Raw genomic sequence first — 19558 nt, 5'->3', positions numbered from 1 at the left:
GACATATATATTTACTTACTCTGCATTAGATCCGTTGGTGGTTTTGTATCATTGTGTTGCTGAGAGTCACACAGGCTGATTTGACCAACATCTAACAATAGATGCATACAGTACAGTATATAAACAAGCATATCTGCGCAGACACAATGTAAAGACACCATGATATCAGTAATAAATTAAAGTTTTGTGACTGTTAGCCATGTCTATGCTTTTTCAGTACTATTATATAAAAATCTATTGAATGAGAAATACAAAATACATCATTAAAGGCGGGGTGCACAATGTTTGAGAAATGCTTTGGAAAAGGGAGTCGGGCCGAGTACCAAAACACACTTGTAGCCAAGGTGCTTGTCTACTTACTGACATCGCTGCCTGGGTTGCGTATGTGTGGGGCGGGTCTATCAAAGAAGGTCCAGATTCTATCGGGGCAGGGGCCTGTTTGTTTAGGTGATTTCAAATGTAAACATTGTCTTTTACAGATCGTGCACCCCACCTTTAAACAAATGATCAGTGATATAAACATCCCAACTTTGCAAATATAAAACTGCTTTAATTCAGATGTAATATGAGATACTCACAGAGTAAACTGAGAGCACAGATGACACCCAGAGCAAAAACAAGAGAAACACCAACAACTATCAGAAGAACTTTACGCCATTTAACAGATCTGACTTCACTTTCATCAGAGTCCTTGCCTGTATCATTATCAAATAGAAATGTTCAATTCCAGCACAATTTAATGTTACGATATTAAATAAAGTAAATAAATAAAATAAGTAAATAAAATAAATATAGTAGTGCCGGGCAAAGATTAATCGCATACAAAATAAAAGTGAATTTTTGCATAATATATGTGCGTGTACTGTGTCTAATTATTGTGTATATTTAACCACACACACATTCATATATTCATTTCAGAATTGTTTTACTTATATATAATTTTTTTTAAATTTATTTTTAATATAGAATATGTAAATGTTTCTTAAATACATACATGAATGTGTGTGTATTTATTTATACATAATAATTACACACAGCACATACTCATATATTATGCCAAAAATAACTTTTATTTTGTATGCGATTAATCGCGATTAATCTTTGCCCAGCACTAAAATATAGATAAAGTATATTGACACTCTCTTATAATAAATGGATTTGTCTATTCTGGTATTTCTAATCATCAATAATGTTATTGCTACCTCATACAGTAACAGTAACAGATAATTTTTTTAGTTAGTTTGTAAATAATAGTGCCACTGCACCAGACATTAAAATACTGCCATATACATTTAAACATTACATGTAAAGAAGACATTTAGATTAAAATCTTTTGTTTACATTTTTTACACTGTGCATCGAAGCAAAATACTGTGGTGACAGACACAGAAACATGCAGGAAGTTTCCAAACCTCAAAACCTACAAAGCTCATCTAGTTTTCTGCTAATCTAATACTGTGTCTCACTTAGTCCAGTGTATTAATAAATGCATATATGTATTTTTGCATGTTCAGTGCACCTGAATTGGTTTCACAAAAGTAGGAACATGTTTTAACGTATACCTCTGCGGCAAAATACAGTGAACACTGCTTGGTGTATATATCGTCCAAATCTTACAAAGAGTTAAAAAGCAACACTGAAGCAAAGTTAAAAGCTGCAATCTGTAACTTTATCCTCTCACCATCTCTGTTTAAAACCTAAAATTAAATTTTTAACTTGTAGGGGTGGTTTCCCGGACATGACTTATTAAAACATTACTTATGTGCATTTTGAGGCAAAACAAAGGGCACTGATGTATTTTAAGATATATGTTTTCAGTTTGGAAAGCTCTTATATTTATTTTAGTCTATAGGACTAATCTAATCCATGTCCGGAAAAGCTGCCCTGTAGAGTTATGTCTATGTTGGCTGTTTCATTTAAAGTCACCCTTATGGTGATCAGTGTTTGTTTTAGTTGGAGTTGACTCTTGACTCTTATGCCGAGTTCAGACTGCACGATTTTAGCCCTGATTTTGACTCGCCGACAAGTTTTGAGAAATCACAGACAATTTCCCGCGAACCCCGTGCACGCGAGTGACAATCATACTGTGTGAATTATCAAAGACGTGATCTGAGAGAATTGCAGAAGAGTCGCCGACACCCGTGAGATATTTGGCATGCTAAATATCTGGACCTGTCGGCGATTTAAAATCATGCTGTGTGAAATGTGTTTTGACTGAAAATAACATTGGCAATGACCTACAGCCAATGAGAGAGCAACATACTGGACAGCTGGAAGTCTGGGCAGGAGTCTCTCCAACCATTTCCTCCTTCATAATCTTTATTTCTACTTCTTTCTGCTGCAAATGAGCGCACATGCAATTTGTATGGTAAGCTTCTCGCGGGCTACCATTTTTAAAATTAGGGATTAGTCTCACGTGAGAACTCTGGTCTTGCACGTGTGACCTCGCGTTGTTTCTGTCGCGTCACTTCTCGCATGCGTTTGGTTGTGAGACGTAGTTTGCGGACCGGGACAACGTTGTCTGCAATTCTTACTACGGTAAAGTCATGCAGTGTGAAACCCCCTGTCGCCAATCCAGTATGCAGTCTGCGACTGAACGCTAGATAGTCACGCAGTGTGAAAACATCTGTGAACCGACTAGTTTGAAAATCATGCAGTCTGAACTCAGCATTAGCTTCTTGTTAGGGTTTTTTAACTGCTATAACTGTGTGTTTAAGACATGTTTGTTATGACAGAGAAACGCCAATAGCGCAACACATTGTGGTGGTTAGTACATCATGTCAAACATTGTCATCTGGAAAACTGATTTATAGCAGTTTGTCATTCTGAAGGATTTAGAAAAAATTAACCACTGTGTAAATTAAACACACAAACATCAAAATCAGAGTATGAATCTTAACAATGATAACAAAGAAAATAGTAAAAATGTCCATTATTTACTCATGCCGCAGTGCTTTCTGGGAGTCCTGGTTGAGATTTGTAATTTGTTGATACCCGGCATGCATTGCAACATGAAGCTTTTCTCTTTATTGTCACATTTGTTGTGATTCATACTCTGATTTGTTGATGTTTGTCTGTCTACATCATATAGTGGTTCATTTGTAAGTGTCAGTGTTTCAAAATTCGTAAGAATGACAAACTGCTATGAGAGTGCTAAATCTCACATTGTAGTATCACGTTATTGATAGAAAAAGATACTGTTGTGATAAGTGTGAAAACTATTAATCAATACATTTTCTAGATGATGATGTTTAGACTTTATGTACTAACCATCATAGTAGAATTGCACTGTTGTCCTTCTTTGCCACTACAAACATGTTTTAAACACAAAATTATAACGGTTAGAAAAAAGGGTCAAGTTCAACGAAAACAAATACTGATCACCATAATGGTGACTTTAACTGAAACATCCAAACCTAAGTTAAAAAAACTTTACAAGTTTAAAATAAAATTTTAGGTTTCAAACAGAGATAGTGATAGAAAGGATAAAGTTACAGATTCCAGCTTTTAATTCTGCTTCAATGTTACTTTTTAACATCCTGGATAAAAGTGTCTGCCAAATGCATAAATGTAAATGGTAACAAAGACATCGAGGACCTCAGATCTAAAAGCTTCTAAATGTCACCTTCATTAAAAATCGAGTGCTCTCAACACATATTATACGTTTATCAAATACTTTCGCTTTGGCAGAATCCATTAAGAGTCTGATAAAAAATACTAATTTACAAGAAAACATGTCAGACGCACCTAAAGAGTTCTGCATCTTTGCTTTTCATGTAGTTATACAGTACAATCAGTCTAACAGTTTGTTATTAGTGGAATCCGTTTAACATTTAATATGAGAATTATGATGAAGATTATTATTTTAATTAAAAGCAGATACTTAGAGATTAACGCATTTATTCATACCTGTTAGATGAGAGCGCTTCTGGTATGAACGTATGAAAGCAGAATTGTCATAGATTCCTGCCATTTTTGAAACCGTACAGAAAACTCTGTGTGTAAATTTACTGCAAGGAAGTCAGAAGGTAAATGAAACAGGAAGTAATGAGATTGAAAAAATGATTATGCCAAAGTTTATTGCATCCATCTTAACACTCGACATCCAAACCACTGCTGAATGTTGGAGTCATGTTGGTGTGGATCGTCCATTTTAAACAAATGATTTATTTAAGTCAATGAGAAGATAAAAAATAATTTTTAGATAAAAGTGATTTTGGACTGCTTGAAACATTTAGTGGTTTTAAACACCTGCAGGTATGATGAATCTGTTGGTATGTAGAGCTGGCTGTGGTTAAATGTGGGCTTCTTTTGCTGCCTTTATTTATAACTTTTGTGCACTTAACATAACAAATTCTCATCTGAAAGGATTAAAATATACACTGGTGAATTTTATTTTTTTAAATATATTTGAATGAGAATATACTCTACAATGGTAGGGTCTTTTCCAACTTAAGTTTAATTTAAAGCGTTAGTTTACCCAAGAAAGAAGATTGTCTATTAATTGCCCAAAGTCATGTTTTTTTTATTTCATTACTGACTTAATAAAGCACAAAAAGTTTTCTGGTTTTCTGTGGTTACATTGACTATCTTCATGATGTCTTTACTGCCTTTCTATGCCTTGAAAGTTGTGAGTTGCGTTGCTGACTATATAGGGGCTCAGAAAGGTCCCAGATTTCATTAAAAATATCTTCATTTGTGTTTCAAAATTATACAAAGTTCTTACAGATGTGGAACGACATATGAGAATGATTGACTCTGTTGTGTCTCTTAATGTATGTTTGCATGGACAACAAGACAATACTCTGATTAAGCAGCAAAATGATCTATAGGTTACAAACAAAGTCAAACATTAAATTCAGATGTTTTTTCATGTTAAGAAGAAAGAGCCCCAGCACAGACAGCACGTTTCAACAACAACAAAAGTCTCTGAAATAAAAGTAGAAAACAAAACAAAAACAGGGCAGAAAACCAAAAGAAAACAAAAACCTGTTAGAGGACAAAACAAAAAACAAACTAAACTTAATTTTACTAGACCAAATAAACACCAAGAGTGACAGCAAATAACAAACAACAAAGAACCAACCCAGGACAACACACACTGGCATTAAATGGGAGACAAAAAATAGATTAAAAAAATAAAAAATAATAATAATAATAAAGAGAACGAGACCCAGATCATGAGTTCAGATCCTGACACCAGAACAAAACCCAATCCAAAAACTGAAGCAAGCTTCTTTGTGCTTCTTTACGTTTTCAAGGTAAAAGCAGTGGAGCATTTAGACTAGGGTGCACTCATTATCTAAACCACACGAAACCATGCCCCAGCGCGATTGTCCCCCCTCCCTACTCACCGAGAAGCATTCACTCACACTGTACTTTTATCGATCCAAGCCCGCTTTCGTCATTAGGATGCGATTGTTTTGGGGAAAAAAACCTTAAAGCAACACCAAAGATTTTTTTTAACGTTAAAATAACGTTTTCAAAAACGTTTCAGTCGTTCATCCACTCGAAACAAGGTGTACGGAACTTTCACATTCGCTTTGCAGCCCTCTATCGGCCAAAACCGCACTAAAGAAGTTTCCAACCGTCGGGTCGGGGTCCTGTAGTTCGAGTGAAAACTACAAAAACTTGCTTTACGGCAGACCTACAATCCAATCAGAGCCAGCAATGCTGCAGTATTTTTGACAGTGGTAATGGACAATTCCGCTTCTAACCTGTAGGGGGAGCAAAGAGCAAAACACGCTTTTGAAACACGCTCTGCCGCAATTGACCTTTCGCCGGCCCCTCCCCCAAAACGGCCATTGTCCAATCACACATCACAGCAACCGTTACTATGCGAGCACCTCCGACAAACATTCACGCCTGCAGCGTTTGTGAGCGGTGCATACAATGGATTAAACAGTGTGGACTGGCCCATACGATGGATAAAACATTGTGGACTACCCCATTCAGTTAAATGTGTCGAACATTTACGAAGCATAAATACGTCTGCACAAAGGTAAGGCTTACAGCTAACTAGTTACAGTGTGGTCTAGATCTACTAACTAGAGGCAAGAACACAAATTGGACCAAAGTTAGCGATGATTACCATGAATATAATTGCCAGAATGTTAACCTACTCTCTATGCTAAATTTAATGAGTTATTTTGCCAACATTAGTTAACATGTTAGCTAACGCTAGCTACATTAGCTGCTGTTGTGTTGGAACTTTCAGCTCCCCAACTTTATTTTTCGTCAGTTTACGACAAAGTCGAACATAGCGCCCTTATCAATCAACTTTAAATAATTTGTTTTTATCTTTCATGTAGCATTTTATGGACGGAAAACCTACCCCTGAGTTTCCCAATCCCGTAAATGCTGTGCAACTTTATTATATTATACGTTTTATTTATTATATTATCTGTCCTGCAACTTTTAAGACAAAACAATTTCCTATTTGTGAAATCTATCACCATAAATAAAACATTATGATTCTCAAAACGGCTATCCTCAAAACAACAGACTGAGAAATGTTAGTTAGCTTTGAATGGCTTTGAAACACACGTAGGTTTAGCTAGCCAACATACCCTTGTATTTTAACAAAATAGCTACTCGCAATAGACATTAATAGATACCATATGAAAGATAACTTACTCGGCAGTGCAAGAGCATGACTGGTCCACAAGGCTGTGCTGGTTGCATTTGAGTTACCGGTCATGTGGTTTCTCATTTCTTGCGTGAGACCGGTAAGCATTAGCCTCGATAGTAGTCGTGTCCCCTTCATTGCATATTTTTTTATTTTGAATATATCCCTCCACTGCATACTGTAACCCCTTTTGCCTCGATCTGGAGGATATCGCGGCGGTATAGTCCAAAAAATGTCACTGACACGCACGGGTATATCGCTTTCCGTCATGGCAATCTGTCACGCTGGTCATTTGTTTGTCGGAAGTAGCAACAGTAACTAAGGGGGGCGGGGCTCGGCGAAAGGCTAATTAGCGCTCCAGCCCACCTCTGCAACCCAGCCAGGGCAAAATTAACCAAACTGCCTGGGTGCAGTACAGAGCAATCACACTAGTCAAACGTGCCCAGCGTGGTTTGGTTTAGATAATGTGAGTGCGCCCTTAGACTTGCTGCCTTCACGTGCTATGGAAAAGATAATATTTAACATTTGTGAACTGTGTGTTGTGTTCATGTGCTTTTGTTGTCGTACTGTAGGGAAAATACATTCACGTAAGTAAACTGCCTGATTGCTCATTACTAGGACGCTCCTATTGACAGCATCTGCTCTGGCAGGGTAACACCAAACCATAACAGTATTTTTAAAACTGACACTGGAGTGTTAAGGCATCATATTACAATTGTCAATGACAAAACATTGTATAGGCTACAAAAACTATGTGCTAACAGTAGCAAAAAACGTTTAGTAGTGTACAATGCTTATCATTCACCACTCTTCTGTTACTCTCCGCCATTTTGAAAAGGTTATCTCATCTCGGCAACTCGTGCATCAATATATTCTACAAGTTGCCCGGTGGAAAATACCACATGTGTTCATGTGCATTTTCCATGTCGGCTTTTGATGGTTACCATAATTACCATAGCACGTGAAGGCAGCATATATTCAGACTATATTTAAAAAGAAAAGTGAAAGTGACATGTTTAAGTATGCAACTCGTATGTGCGTTTAACCCATCCCAGTGAGTAGTGAACACAGGCAGTGTAAGTTTTTATTTCTTTTGACAAATAAACCTCTTTGGCTCTTTGCAAGAACCATCAAACCAAGTGTGTACATTGCCGATGCTGTCTCCCAGACTGGCACAGTTTTCTCCAGATGGATCCATCACCTTCCAGTTATCAGGTTCTTTTTTGAACCAGAACCTTCATAAAAAAAAAAATTTTCATCATATTTATCTTATTATATTATAATATTAAACATATGCAATTATTTACATAAAACAAGTTTAATTAAACTATTAAATAATACTCACCCTCTTCTTTATATTAATATTCTATCTAATTAATAATTTTAGAAGTTATCAAAACTTTTTGTGCATTTATTTTTTTCTTTTATTCTGTGACACATTTGTCACTACATTGAGAAGCAGATATCAGATTAATCTACAACAGATCTCATATGTGAACAGAGTTCTTACTCTACTCGGGTCTCCTCAAGAGTTTTGTTATTCACCCAAACCCATCGACCTTCAGTCTCCTGATCATTAAGACCGATCCAGTGAGTCTCTTTAATTTTAGACACCAGGAAGTCCTAACAGGAGAAAACACAAATGTCAATACGGTAAAAGTCTTTGGAGTTGGTTAAAATTAAGTATCTCTGATTCACCTGTTCTTTTTGGCTGGTTATGGTAACTAGGTCAGCTCCCATTGAAACACACACAGCACGACTGCTTGACCAGTTTTGTTTATCAGTGCTGAAGTAAATCATCCCACGACAAACTGTCCAGCCATCCACCGAGACATTACAAGACTGAGCTGTAAATTAATTAAATTAATGAATGAATGATATCAGTCATATAATAAAATATATAATGTATATCAATATTTTTGTTGGGAATTTGGCTGAAATGTGGTTGTAAGTTGATGATTTAGTAAAAAAGATGATTTTGCTTAAACATCTATATAAATAGTACATTCGGAAAACTAAAATATTCTAGTGGTCTCTTAATTTTTTTCTGTGCTTTACATGCATGAAACTTATATAACTTACCATCAAAAAAGGAAGTTCTTAGTTTGTTGTACTTGGCTTTTATTTCATGAAGTTCACTTTCCATGGCTGGTACCAAAATAATTTCGAAAAAAAGAGGCAGTTAAAAAATATATATATATTTTTTATATTTTTTCATGTATTTTTTATATTTAAAATACAGGAAATGTGAATGCAGTATAAAAACAGTATAAAAGTATAAGCTTAAAGTGTCAAGTATTTAGGGTAATCTCCCCTTTCACTTGAGCGATAGCAGGAAACTACAGTATCTCTTAAACCTAAATGAAATTGTATCCTAATTTCTAGTTCTAATCGAATGACTTCAGGACTTCAGTCTCCTCAAAAAAGCTCAAGATGTGTTATGTGCCAAGAGAGGTCACACTAAATACTGACTGATTCCTGAAGAAGACGTTTAGTTCTGAAATTTTTTTTTTTTAATTTTGTGTACATGTCCTCTTTCTGACGGCATTTGTGATAACACATAATACTGGATTATATTACATTATGGCATAGTGGTTTTAACATGCAAACAGCTCGCATTGACAAATGCAAATGAAGTTATTTTAAAGACTATTGCTTAATTAGGTCTTTAACGCGTATAGATAGATAGATTTTTTTTAAGATGTGTGTGTCTCATCACATCCCTAATAATCATATTAATAAATTTACCTTTATAAAAGGAGAGTTGATCTGTAACTGTGGTGAGGTTGGCTGTTAGTTTTCTCTCGATGACTGCAGAAAAATGAATCAACAATAAAGCAAGCTGCTAGTAAAATATTTTCACTTACATAATCAGTTATGTTTATGCATTTCTGTTATTAAAATGTTCTGCTATGTTCTGTAGGGTTTTTTACTGACTTGTTGCATTAATCTCTTGAGCAGACAGTTCCATTAAAGCCCTTTGGTGCTGTACGTGCAGTGATTCAAAATCTCCAAGCTGTTTATTATCTGATTAAAGAAACAATATTAACAATAGTAATGTGACTGTAGGACAACAACACAGTGTTGTGAGTAAACAGTGAGTAAAGATTTAAGATCAGTTATACTCACACAGGACCCCCAAAACACAGAGACCACCAACAGCAAGAACAACAGAGAGGCAGAGAACCAACAGAAGAACTTTAATCCACTTAGACTGAGTCACATCTCTCTTCTGGTGGACTCCTGTGGGATCACCTGAAATAATGATTGAATTGCAGTTATACTATTAAACCGATAATAGCCTAATCTAAAATAACTGTGACAAACTATGTATCTTTGGAAAGCACAAATAGTTTTCATATTTCATCCAAAAAGAATGAGGTAGTCACAGTAATTTAGTAAAATATCACTGGCCACAGGCGGTTTCAGATTTTTATTACATATTTATAATATTAATACTCTTAACCTAAATAATCTTGACAAACTATATATCATTGGAAAGCACTAAGAATGTAGTTTTCATATTTCAAAAACCTTTTGCACTAATAATAAAACAGGGACAGTAATGTATCAACATTTGACAAAAGTTTGCATCAAACTAATCACCCCTAGCGGCCAATGTTGGTAAATCTAGTTTATTAAAATAAACTTAAACTGCTATAAATATTTTTTAATTTCATATATTAACAACTCCAGACACCGTAAACATTTTTAAGTGTCTTCTTTAAAAGAGACCAGGATAAGACGTCTAGACCAAAGAATGCCAGAATTATACTGATGTGAAAGGTGCACATCACCTGTATTCAACCCCTCCCACCATGACAGTTAAGGGGTTAATTATATCATCAAAAGTAATGGTAAATATCAATATTGTAGGTCTTCATGTTAAAGTAATTGACCAACATTGTTGCCATTGCTGAATAAATCATTTCATAGACATTATTAAAGGAATAGTCTACCCTTTTGCCATATTAAACTATGTTTTACCTCAACCTAGACAAATTAATACATACCTATCTTTTTTCAATGCGTGCACTGTACAGTGCGTTGTGAATGTGTTAGCATTTAGCCTAGCCCTATTCATTCCTATGGTACCAAAAAAAAGTTTTTTATTTTGTGGCACTATACTTGCTGGTATAACTCCTCATGTAACAGTCTTTAAATAGGAAAAACACGGAAGTGTTTGGTGGCTTCCCTGTTTGTTACCATAGGAATGAATGGGGCTAGGCTAAATGCTAACACATTCACGACGCGCTGTACAGTGCACGCATTAAAAAAAGACAGATATGTCTTAATTCGTCTAAGTTGAGGTAATAACATAGTGTAATATGGCAAAAGGGTAGACTATTCCTTTAATTTCATCTTTCATTTATAAGCATATCATCGGCCTGCTTTTATATAGCCATTTACACAGGATGTGGACTTGTGATCTATCCATCTATCATCTTACTGTAAATGTATGATATCCTTGAACCCCCATTGGAACAGACCGGAAGATTTTTTTCTGACGTTTACTTGCAGATTAAATCCAGCAGTATAGGGGCGGTTTCCCGGACAGGGATTAGACCAGTCCTAGACTTAAACACTTTTAAAACTAGTTATATTTCCTAATTAAACTAAGGCCTAGTCCTGGATTAATCTAATCCTGGTCCAGGAAACCGCCCCATAGAGTTTTATGTGCAGTGTTTTATTTCATTGTTTTGTTTTCTCTTTTGTTAATATAATTTACTTGAATTGGCCATGTGCATAAAATGTGCTGCATAAACTAATGTCAAAATATGAATTGTCTATAACATTGTTTATGAATATTAGTAAGCACATTAAAATACACATTATTAGGCAATGTACTAAATGATCGACGTTAAATGAACAGACTTCTGTTAACAAAATTAAACTTCCTGTTACCTCAGTGAAATCCTTGAAATTAAATAAGACAATAAATAATTACTTCAATTAAAATAGTAAACAAATTTCTTTCTTACCCTTACAGTAAGAGGCTTCATTGATTGATGAATCTACGAAATCGGTATTTCCATAGATTGCGTCCATGTTACCGAGATGAAAGCAAATTGTACTTTAAAAAAAAGGAAGTTCACAACAACCTTTGTCCATATTTTCAAAGAAACCAACACAGGAAATGAAACAAAAGAGAGAGGTTTTATTTGCAGCTGCATTAAAACGGTGCAAACTAGAGCACTGTGTTAGGAGGACCTCAAAGGTTATGGGTTCAATTCCCAAGCAACAAATGAAATGTGTACACATTGGCCCTCATTTATCAAAAGTGCGTACACCAAAATTCCAGCGTACACCTGGCGTACACCCAAAACCACGGTGACTTTGAGATTTATCAATATGGACGTTGGCGTACGGTACGCTCAAATCCTACGCCTGCTCAGGAGGTGGTGTACGCACATTTTGAGTTAGTGCAGAAATGCGCAAACACTTCCTAACACCACAAAACGCACTGACAAACTAAAATATATGATATATGACCCACTGTAAAAAAAAACATAATAATTACAAACTTCAGTGTTTATTTTTATGCAACATGGACTTCAATGTTTAATTTGAGAGACTTTACCAAAGCATTTGATTTGTATGCATATGTATTCCTTCAGTTGAGAGCCTGGGCGCTTTACCTGACGTTTTAGGGCAAAGCATGTGAGCGGAGCGTTGAGCGGTGTGGTAATATTACCATCAAAGCGCCTTTCTAAAAAGTCCGCTCGCTCACCACCGCTCGTTGAACCCAGAACGCCCTTTGATAATTTGCTAGTTCGAGAATCTGTAAAAACGTCTAGGAATAAGTTGTGGAATTCAAGCCTTATACATAAATGTAAAGTAAAAATCAAAGTTAAGATTGGACAGGAAGAAAACATTAAAAGGAAGTGCGGAGAGACTGTAAAAGTTAGCAAATATTTATCCTGGAATCTGAAGCGGCACATTGCAAGAAAGCACAAGGATGTGCTACGAAAACATGGTAATAATGCATCAAAAGGTAAGCTAGTTATTCGATGATAAATAAATGAATAGGTAAAGTAAAATGCTTGTGTTGAATGGAGCCATAAATCCGATCATGATGACATGCGGACAAAATCATGGCCACGAATTATCTTTTATGCTACATTATGGACACTTCTTTTTCTTATTTAGTCTAAAGTATGGCCATAAATATAAAATTCGTTCCCAATATTCAACAGTTTGTTCCTTGGGATTAATTATTATAATATTTCGTCATTACTATTACAATTATTATTACTTCAAATTATGAATTAGCCTAGTAAAACATGTGGATGTCGTGGAAACAAATTGTTAATTTGAATTATATCCGGAGCTCCGTATGAAACTGGATCTTAGCTAACAAACAACTGTATGTAAATACAGAAAAACACACTATAAAAGTTACTACATCATTTTAAAATATTATTTTTTAAAAACTTAACCGAACCATTAAGCAGACATATAATTTAGATGTAGGCAACAGTAAATAATAATAATAATAATAAATAATTATTATTCTAAATATCAATTAAGTGTCATTAATAATAAAAATAATAATACAAATATTACAAAATGTCATGCAATTATTAATGTGTCTTTAATCCCGCTCTTTAAACTCCCAAATAAAACAATTTTGTTTCTTTCCACTTCCCTGGTTTCTCTTCTTTGCCGTCTTCCATGTGTCAATGTCGTAAAATGAGGGCGTGGGGGAGGTGGAGACTTGAATTTATATGGGCGTGTTATTCTAATGAAGATCGTTTTCAGCCGCGGCATTTATGAAGGGCAGATATTGCGTACACCTGAATATCAACGGTACGCACAGTTTCATAAATCAAACGGTGAGAGGAGTGTAAGCATAATCTTACGCCAACATATACGCCCGTTTCTACGCAAAAATGATAAATGAGGGCCAATGGACTGTCACTCAAAATAACTATCAGGCTTCTCTTTTGGTGCATTAGGTCTAGCCTACTTGCTGCTTTTGGCTTTGTTCATTTGGGTTTTCAGCTTTATCCCTCACTCACTCTCTCTCTCTCTCTCTCTCTCTCTCTCTCTCTCTCTCTCTCTCGTGCGCATGTGCGTGTTTGGCGTGGGGGGAAGTTTGAGAGGCGGCTGATTGATCCTTAAATCTTCTTTTCCCTTATGTTTTTTTTCTCACCTTAGTTAGGACTTATTTGAGATTCGGTAAGAGCTTGTTTTCAATTGAATTTGCATCCGTTCGTGGACGATAAACATGGCCTCATCCTTAAATGAGGGGACACCGGTTTTCTCCATTGGAAATGGATGTAAATGTTTTCCAGATCAAATATGCACCGTGGAAGACGTACTTATGGCTATGGGACGTGTCGTTGGCCATGATAAAATATTATCAGCGTCTAGAATGAATAAGGCCGTCGTTGTGTTTTTGGAAGAAGAGAAATTTGTTAATGTGCTTGTAGAAAGTGGAATTGAAATGTTGGACACTTTTGTGCAGGTGACTCCTTTGCGTTCACCTGCGACGCGGGTAATAATCTCGAATGTGCCCCCATTCATAAAAAATGAAGCGATATTAAAAGAGCTAAGTCGCTTTGGAAAATTTGCGAGTGCAATTAAAACTGTTCCGCTTGGCTGTAAGAACAATGAACTGAAACACGTAATGTCCTTTCGGAGCAACCCAATACGCAAATACGTGACTATTTCACGTATGGACCAACGTGAAAATGACACGTTTTGCCGCGTTTGAACGTGAGCATGTCACGTTTCCTTTTTGTGTCACTTTCACGTGTTTGGTTACTCAACTTTGTTGTCCTAATTTCTTACCATTGTCGCTTCGGTTTAGGGTTAGATTTACATAAAATGACATCCTTACCTAAACAAACTCTAACCCCAACTTCGGGGACAATTGGTTAAAGTTTAGAAAATATAAAAGAATAAGTCTTGTATCTTTTTTTTTATAAACCAATACTTAAAGTGACATATAACAAAAGCACCAAATCTAACCCTAAACCGGAGCGAAAATGGTTTGAAAATAGGACAAAAAAGTTGAGTAACCAATACGTGAAAGTGACACAAAAAGGAAACGTGACATGCTCACGTTCAAACGGGGGCAAAACGTGTCATTTTCACGTTGGTCCATACGTGAAATAGTCACGTATTTGCGTGATATAGGGTTGTTCGGAGACAGGTTTTTATGTTTTTGCAAGCACCGACAAAGTTTTTGGATGCATCTTTTCGAATACAACACAGCGAAAGCTCTTACATGATTTTCGCAACAACAATGCAAAGTATGCGATGTTTTGAATGTGGAGATTTGGGACACAAGAAGTTGTTTTGTCCTCACAGGAAACAAAACGAGGAGAAAACCGTAGAGACTGAAAATAATGAAATGAGTAATCAGTCAGATTGCGAAAAAACTAACGGTAGTGACAAAATTGAAAAAAGACACACACTGGTAAAAGAAACGTTTGCTCAACCGAAAAATAAAAAGCAAAAAATACAAAACGAGGAACAACCCAGATAGCAAAAAATATCCGCATGGCTTCTTTATGCCGCCAGCCCCAAGCTGTCGGCTATAGGTGCGTCCTGCTGGCGGGGATTAAACTTTTGCCGCCGAATACGTCACTCTCATTTGTTGCGAGATGCCGCCAGCATGCAGCCAGCGGACCGACTGCTTAATTTATGCAAAAGCGGCTGCCGCGGCGGTCCGCCGTCAGACCTGTTTGCGATTACGCCCTTATGACGCTTACTGCCGCCAGAGCACCGCCGGTGGTCCGCCGACTCATTGCTATTTTTTGCTATCTGGGAAAGTGAGGAGACTCTGGATAAAAGCTTATCTACCTGCGGATGCACAAATTCCCTTGAGAATACACAACTTTCAGAGGGACAGGCCAGTGGTGTAGTCTAGATTTTTGTAGTGAGTATACTGTGATTTTTCCCTCTCACCCTTATGCCACTCGTCCCAGCGTGACACCCCATAAGCACCACCACACTTACAGATGCATACAGTATGGATCTTCATGTAATCGAGAGCATTCTGAAAGTGTACTCATAAACACATAAACTGAATGTGTTATCAACATGTCAGTTTATTATAAGAAAAAAAGACTTTAACAGTCAATGGGTTTACAGCTGGGGAAACTGGTTTAGTGTTAATCAACATCTAACTCGGGGCCAAAACTTACTCTACTGTTAATTAAAATTAAACAAACTGTTTCCAATCTTCAATCCGTGGCTAACACATGCATTGAAGGAGAAAAAAATATCCACTCTTTCAATAGCTATTATATGACACCTAGTGATAACATTACCATGTGTAATTTAATGGTGTAAATGTTTTTAATTAATACACATTTTGTCAGGATCCTTAATGTCATTATATGTGTTTAGTCTTGTTTCTAGTGCCAGGATCCTGACACCCTCATATAAGTGTTTTGTTTGTCTGGAGAGTCATGTGACCTATGTGTTATGTGTGGCACGTGCTCTCCTGTCTTTAGTCTTAACCTTACCCTCCTGCTTCCTAATTATGTATGATTAGTTTCCTCACCTGTTGGTTATTGTCCCCTAATTAATTCCCCTATTTAAATGCCATTGTGTCTCTTGTCTTTGTGGTATCATTGTATGTACGTGTGTCACGGTCAGGAGTCTGTCTCGTTTTGCCCTGTTTGTTATTATTTTATTATTGCCTTGTTTACCCCCTTGAGGGTGTTTTTGTTATAAAATAAAAGTCTTGAGTTGAGAGCTGTCTGCACTTGGGCTCATCCACCACCGTTCCTGACACATTTAAGATGACCATGAATTAACTCTAATTTGCATACTCATTGAAATAAAAGCTTATTTTATGCATATAATACAAGCAGTGTCTAAAAATGAAAATAGGCTTTTACTTAATTATTATTACAAGACCATCATGTAGCCTAATATTAGACACCCAAACCAAAGTGAAGAAAATGATCTTTAAAGGCGGAGTCCATGATGTTTGAAAGCCAATGTTGATATTTGAAATCACCTAAACAAACACGCCCCTACCCCAATAGAATCTGGACCTTCTGTTGATAGACCCGCCCCACACATACGCAACCCGGCATTTTATATTTGATTTGATTGGCTATAAGTGTGTTTTGGTAGACGGCCAGTCTAATTTTCCAAAGCGTTTTTCAAACATCGTGGACTCCGCCTTTAATTTGCAAGTCTGAACTGAACATCAACGCAGACATGATTTTCCTCACAAAAGTTTAAGATCATATACATCTTGAACGTAGATATATAAATTAACACAGAGAAGGAAAGTTTAACACTATGAAGCACAAGCAAACATAATTACGGGCTTATTTTATTGCATTTGAAGCCTTACCTCCAGATAAAGTAATAAACTGGACTGATGTTTTAAATGTTGTTTACTCACATGTGCGTTGTTAACTCTCCGGATTTTATATTGCAGCACTCGTTCACTTCACATGGATTGTTTGTTTACAGTGTCGCGTGAGCAGCTACACTGCAGGTTCGACTTCATTTGGCGCTAAGCAGACCCTTTGGTGATGTCAAAGTACCGCGAGAGCGATTCAAAGCAGATTTCTCCGTGTGATAAATGCAATCGCAATCGCTCTCGCGGTAATTTGATTTCATACGCGAATCGGATCGCGCAGTTCGGCAGGAATTCAAACACACCAAATACAGTTGTGTTCAAAATTATTCAACCCCCCAATGCTGTTAAGGGTTTTAGGGAATTTAGTGTACATTTGTAATTGTATTCAGAATGAAATCCTACAATGACTTCTTAAAGAACCATATGCAACTAAAATGACATCAATTGGTTTTGTAATATAGTAGTAAATGTTTCTTTTGTGAATTCTTCACTGACACAATTATTCAACCCCTTAAAGAACTACCACTCTGAAGAACAGAGGTTCATTGAAGTGTTTTCAATCAGGTATTGAAAACACCTATGGATGTCAGGGAACAGCAATAAAGCCTAATAAGCACCAATTAGGCAGCTTTAAAATGACTGTGATACTCAACTCCTTCTAAACATTTACTGGTGTGGTTACAAACATGGTGAAGTCAAAAGAATGGTCCAGGAAGACAAGAGAAGAGGTGATTAATCTTCACAGGAAGGGCAATGGCTATAAGAAGATTGCAAAGATGTTAAACATACCAAGAGACACCATAGGAAGCATCATTCGCAAATTCAAGGCAAAGGGCACTGTTGAAACGCTTCCTGGTCGTGGCAGAAAAAAGATGCTAACTGCGACTGCTGTGCGCTATCTGAAGCGTAGAGTGGAAAAAAGTCCCCGTGTGACTGCTGAGGAACTGAGAAAAGATTTGTCAGATGTGGGTACTGAAGTTTCTGCTCAGACAATACGGCGCACCCTGCGTACTGAAGGCCTCCATGCCAGAACTCCCAGGCGCACCCCCTTGCTGTCTCCAAAGAATAAGAAGAGTCGACTGCAGTATGCCAAAAGTCATGTGGACAAACCACAGACGTTTTGGGATAGTGTTCTGTGGAAAATTAGAACTGTTTGGGCCCATGGATCAATGCTATGTTTGGAGGAGGAAAAACAAGGCCTATGAAGAAAAGAACACCTTGCCTACTGTGAAGCATGGTGGGGGGTCAATCAATGCTTTGGGGCTGTTTTGCTTCTGCAGGTACAGGGAAACTTCAGCGTGTGCAAGGTACCATGAATTCTCTTCAGTACCAGGAGATATTGGATGACAATGTGTTGCAGTCCGTCACAAACCTGAGGCTTGGGAGACGTTGGACCTTTCAACAGGACAATGATCCCAAGCATACCTCCAAATCCACTAGAGCATGGTTGCAGAAAAAAGGCTGGAACATTTTGAAGTGGCCATCGCAGTCACCAGACTTAAATCCGATTGAGAACCTCTGGTGGGACTTAAAGAAAGCAGTTGCAGTGCGCAAGCCTAAGAATGTGACTGAACTGGAGGCTTTTGCCCATGATGAATGGGCGAAGATACCCGTAGATCGCTGCAAGACACTTGTGTCAAGCTATGCTTCACGTTTAAAAGCTGTTTTAACTGTAAAAGGATGTTGTACTAAGTACTAAGATTGAATGTCACTTGAGGGTTGAATAAAACTGATAATGATGTGAGCACAGAAAAGACATTTGTGGTTATTTCATTATAAATGTTATGTTATATTTGTCTGACCTACACATGCCTCTTTGATGTAATTGTAAGCAGGATGACTGAATGATCAAAATCAATGTCAAACCGGCCAAAACAATCAATTTCAGTTGGGGTTGAATAATTTTGAACACAACTGTATATAGCCTAATATATATATATATATATGCAGTTCAACCCGCTAAAATAGCAAGTGTAGCATGCTACTGGTCAGTGCTTTACATCTGAATTATGACTAAAAGTTTGAAATGTCAGAAAACCATGCTGTTACGCATCCTCAAGCTATTTTTAGTGGGTATACGGAAATCCTTGACAATTTCTAGTGAGTATACGGCGTATACCTGCGTATCACGTAGACTACACCACTGAAATGCTTTAAGTGCAATTTATTACTGACTATATCTTTACATGTAAGTTTAACATTTTTAGTTCTCATGAAAAATATTCCTGTAATGCAAAAGTATCCATGCACATGATCATTATTTTAAATTAAATGATAAAATGTTATTATACATTTGCCAATATATAAGCATTATTTTGCTGTTATAACTTTTGATGACAAAGTCAAGATGAAATCATGTATGAAGTCACCAACAGCAACATTTGTTCACTTTTATTTATGGAACTGAAGATTTTTAATATCTAAAGCATCATATCATCAATCAGTGGATAATATTGGCTTTAGTCTTCTCTGCATTAATAATGAAATTGACTTTCATGTCACCATTTTTTAATTTCCTTAAAAAGCTAAATTCTGTGTTTCCCGTTGTTTTATAAGTGAACACGAGAGGGCGCCACATGACTTCAAGAATC

General features: G+C 36.7%; 1 protein-coding gene and 3 long non-coding RNA genes across 5 annotated transcripts in view; 1 reads left to right on the top strand and 3 right to left on the bottom strand.

Moving 5' to 3' along the window:
- Positions 1 to 19558, top strand: part of LOC141351567 (uncharacterized) — a 39322-nt gene that overhangs the window by 8286 nt on the left and 11478 nt on the right. The window lies entirely within an intron of this gene.
- Positions 20 to 4067, bottom strand: LOC141351564 (uncharacterized). Its single transcript, XR_012359865.1, has 3 exons — positions 3910 to 4067; positions 579 to 695; positions 20 to 91 (listed from the first exon to the last, which is right to left on the bottom strand). It is a non-coding gene; the product is annotated as an uncharacterized lncRNA (long non-coding RNA).
- Positions 7469 to 8474, bottom strand: LOC129454810 (C-type lectin domain family 4 member F-like). The gene is made up of 3 exons (XM_055219389.2): positions 8327 to 8474; positions 8139 to 8251; positions 7469 to 7863 (listed from the first exon to the last, which is right to left on the bottom strand). Exons 1-3 carry the CDS (start codon positions 8426 to 8428, stop codon positions 7713 to 7715), a joined length of 366 nt encoding a protein of 121 aa, XP_055075364.2. The 5' UTR covers positions 8429 to 8474; the 3' UTR covers positions 7469 to 7712.
- Positions 8714 to 9655, bottom strand: LOC129454839 (uncharacterized). The gene is made up of 3 exons (XR_012359871.1): positions 9566 to 9655; positions 9377 to 9439; positions 8714 to 8776 (listed from the first exon to the last, which is right to left on the bottom strand). It is a non-coding gene; the product is annotated as an uncharacterized lncRNA (long non-coding RNA).

Source organism: Misgurnus anguillicaudatus, chromosome 20 (assembly GCF_027580225.2).
Source record: "Misgurnus anguillicaudatus chromosome 20, ASM2758022v2, whole genome shotgun sequence".
NCBI lineage: Eukaryota > Metazoa > Chordata > Actinopteri > Cypriniformes > Cobitidae > Misgurnus > Misgurnus anguillicaudatus.
This window is presented reverse-complemented; position numbering and strand designations above follow the sequence as displayed.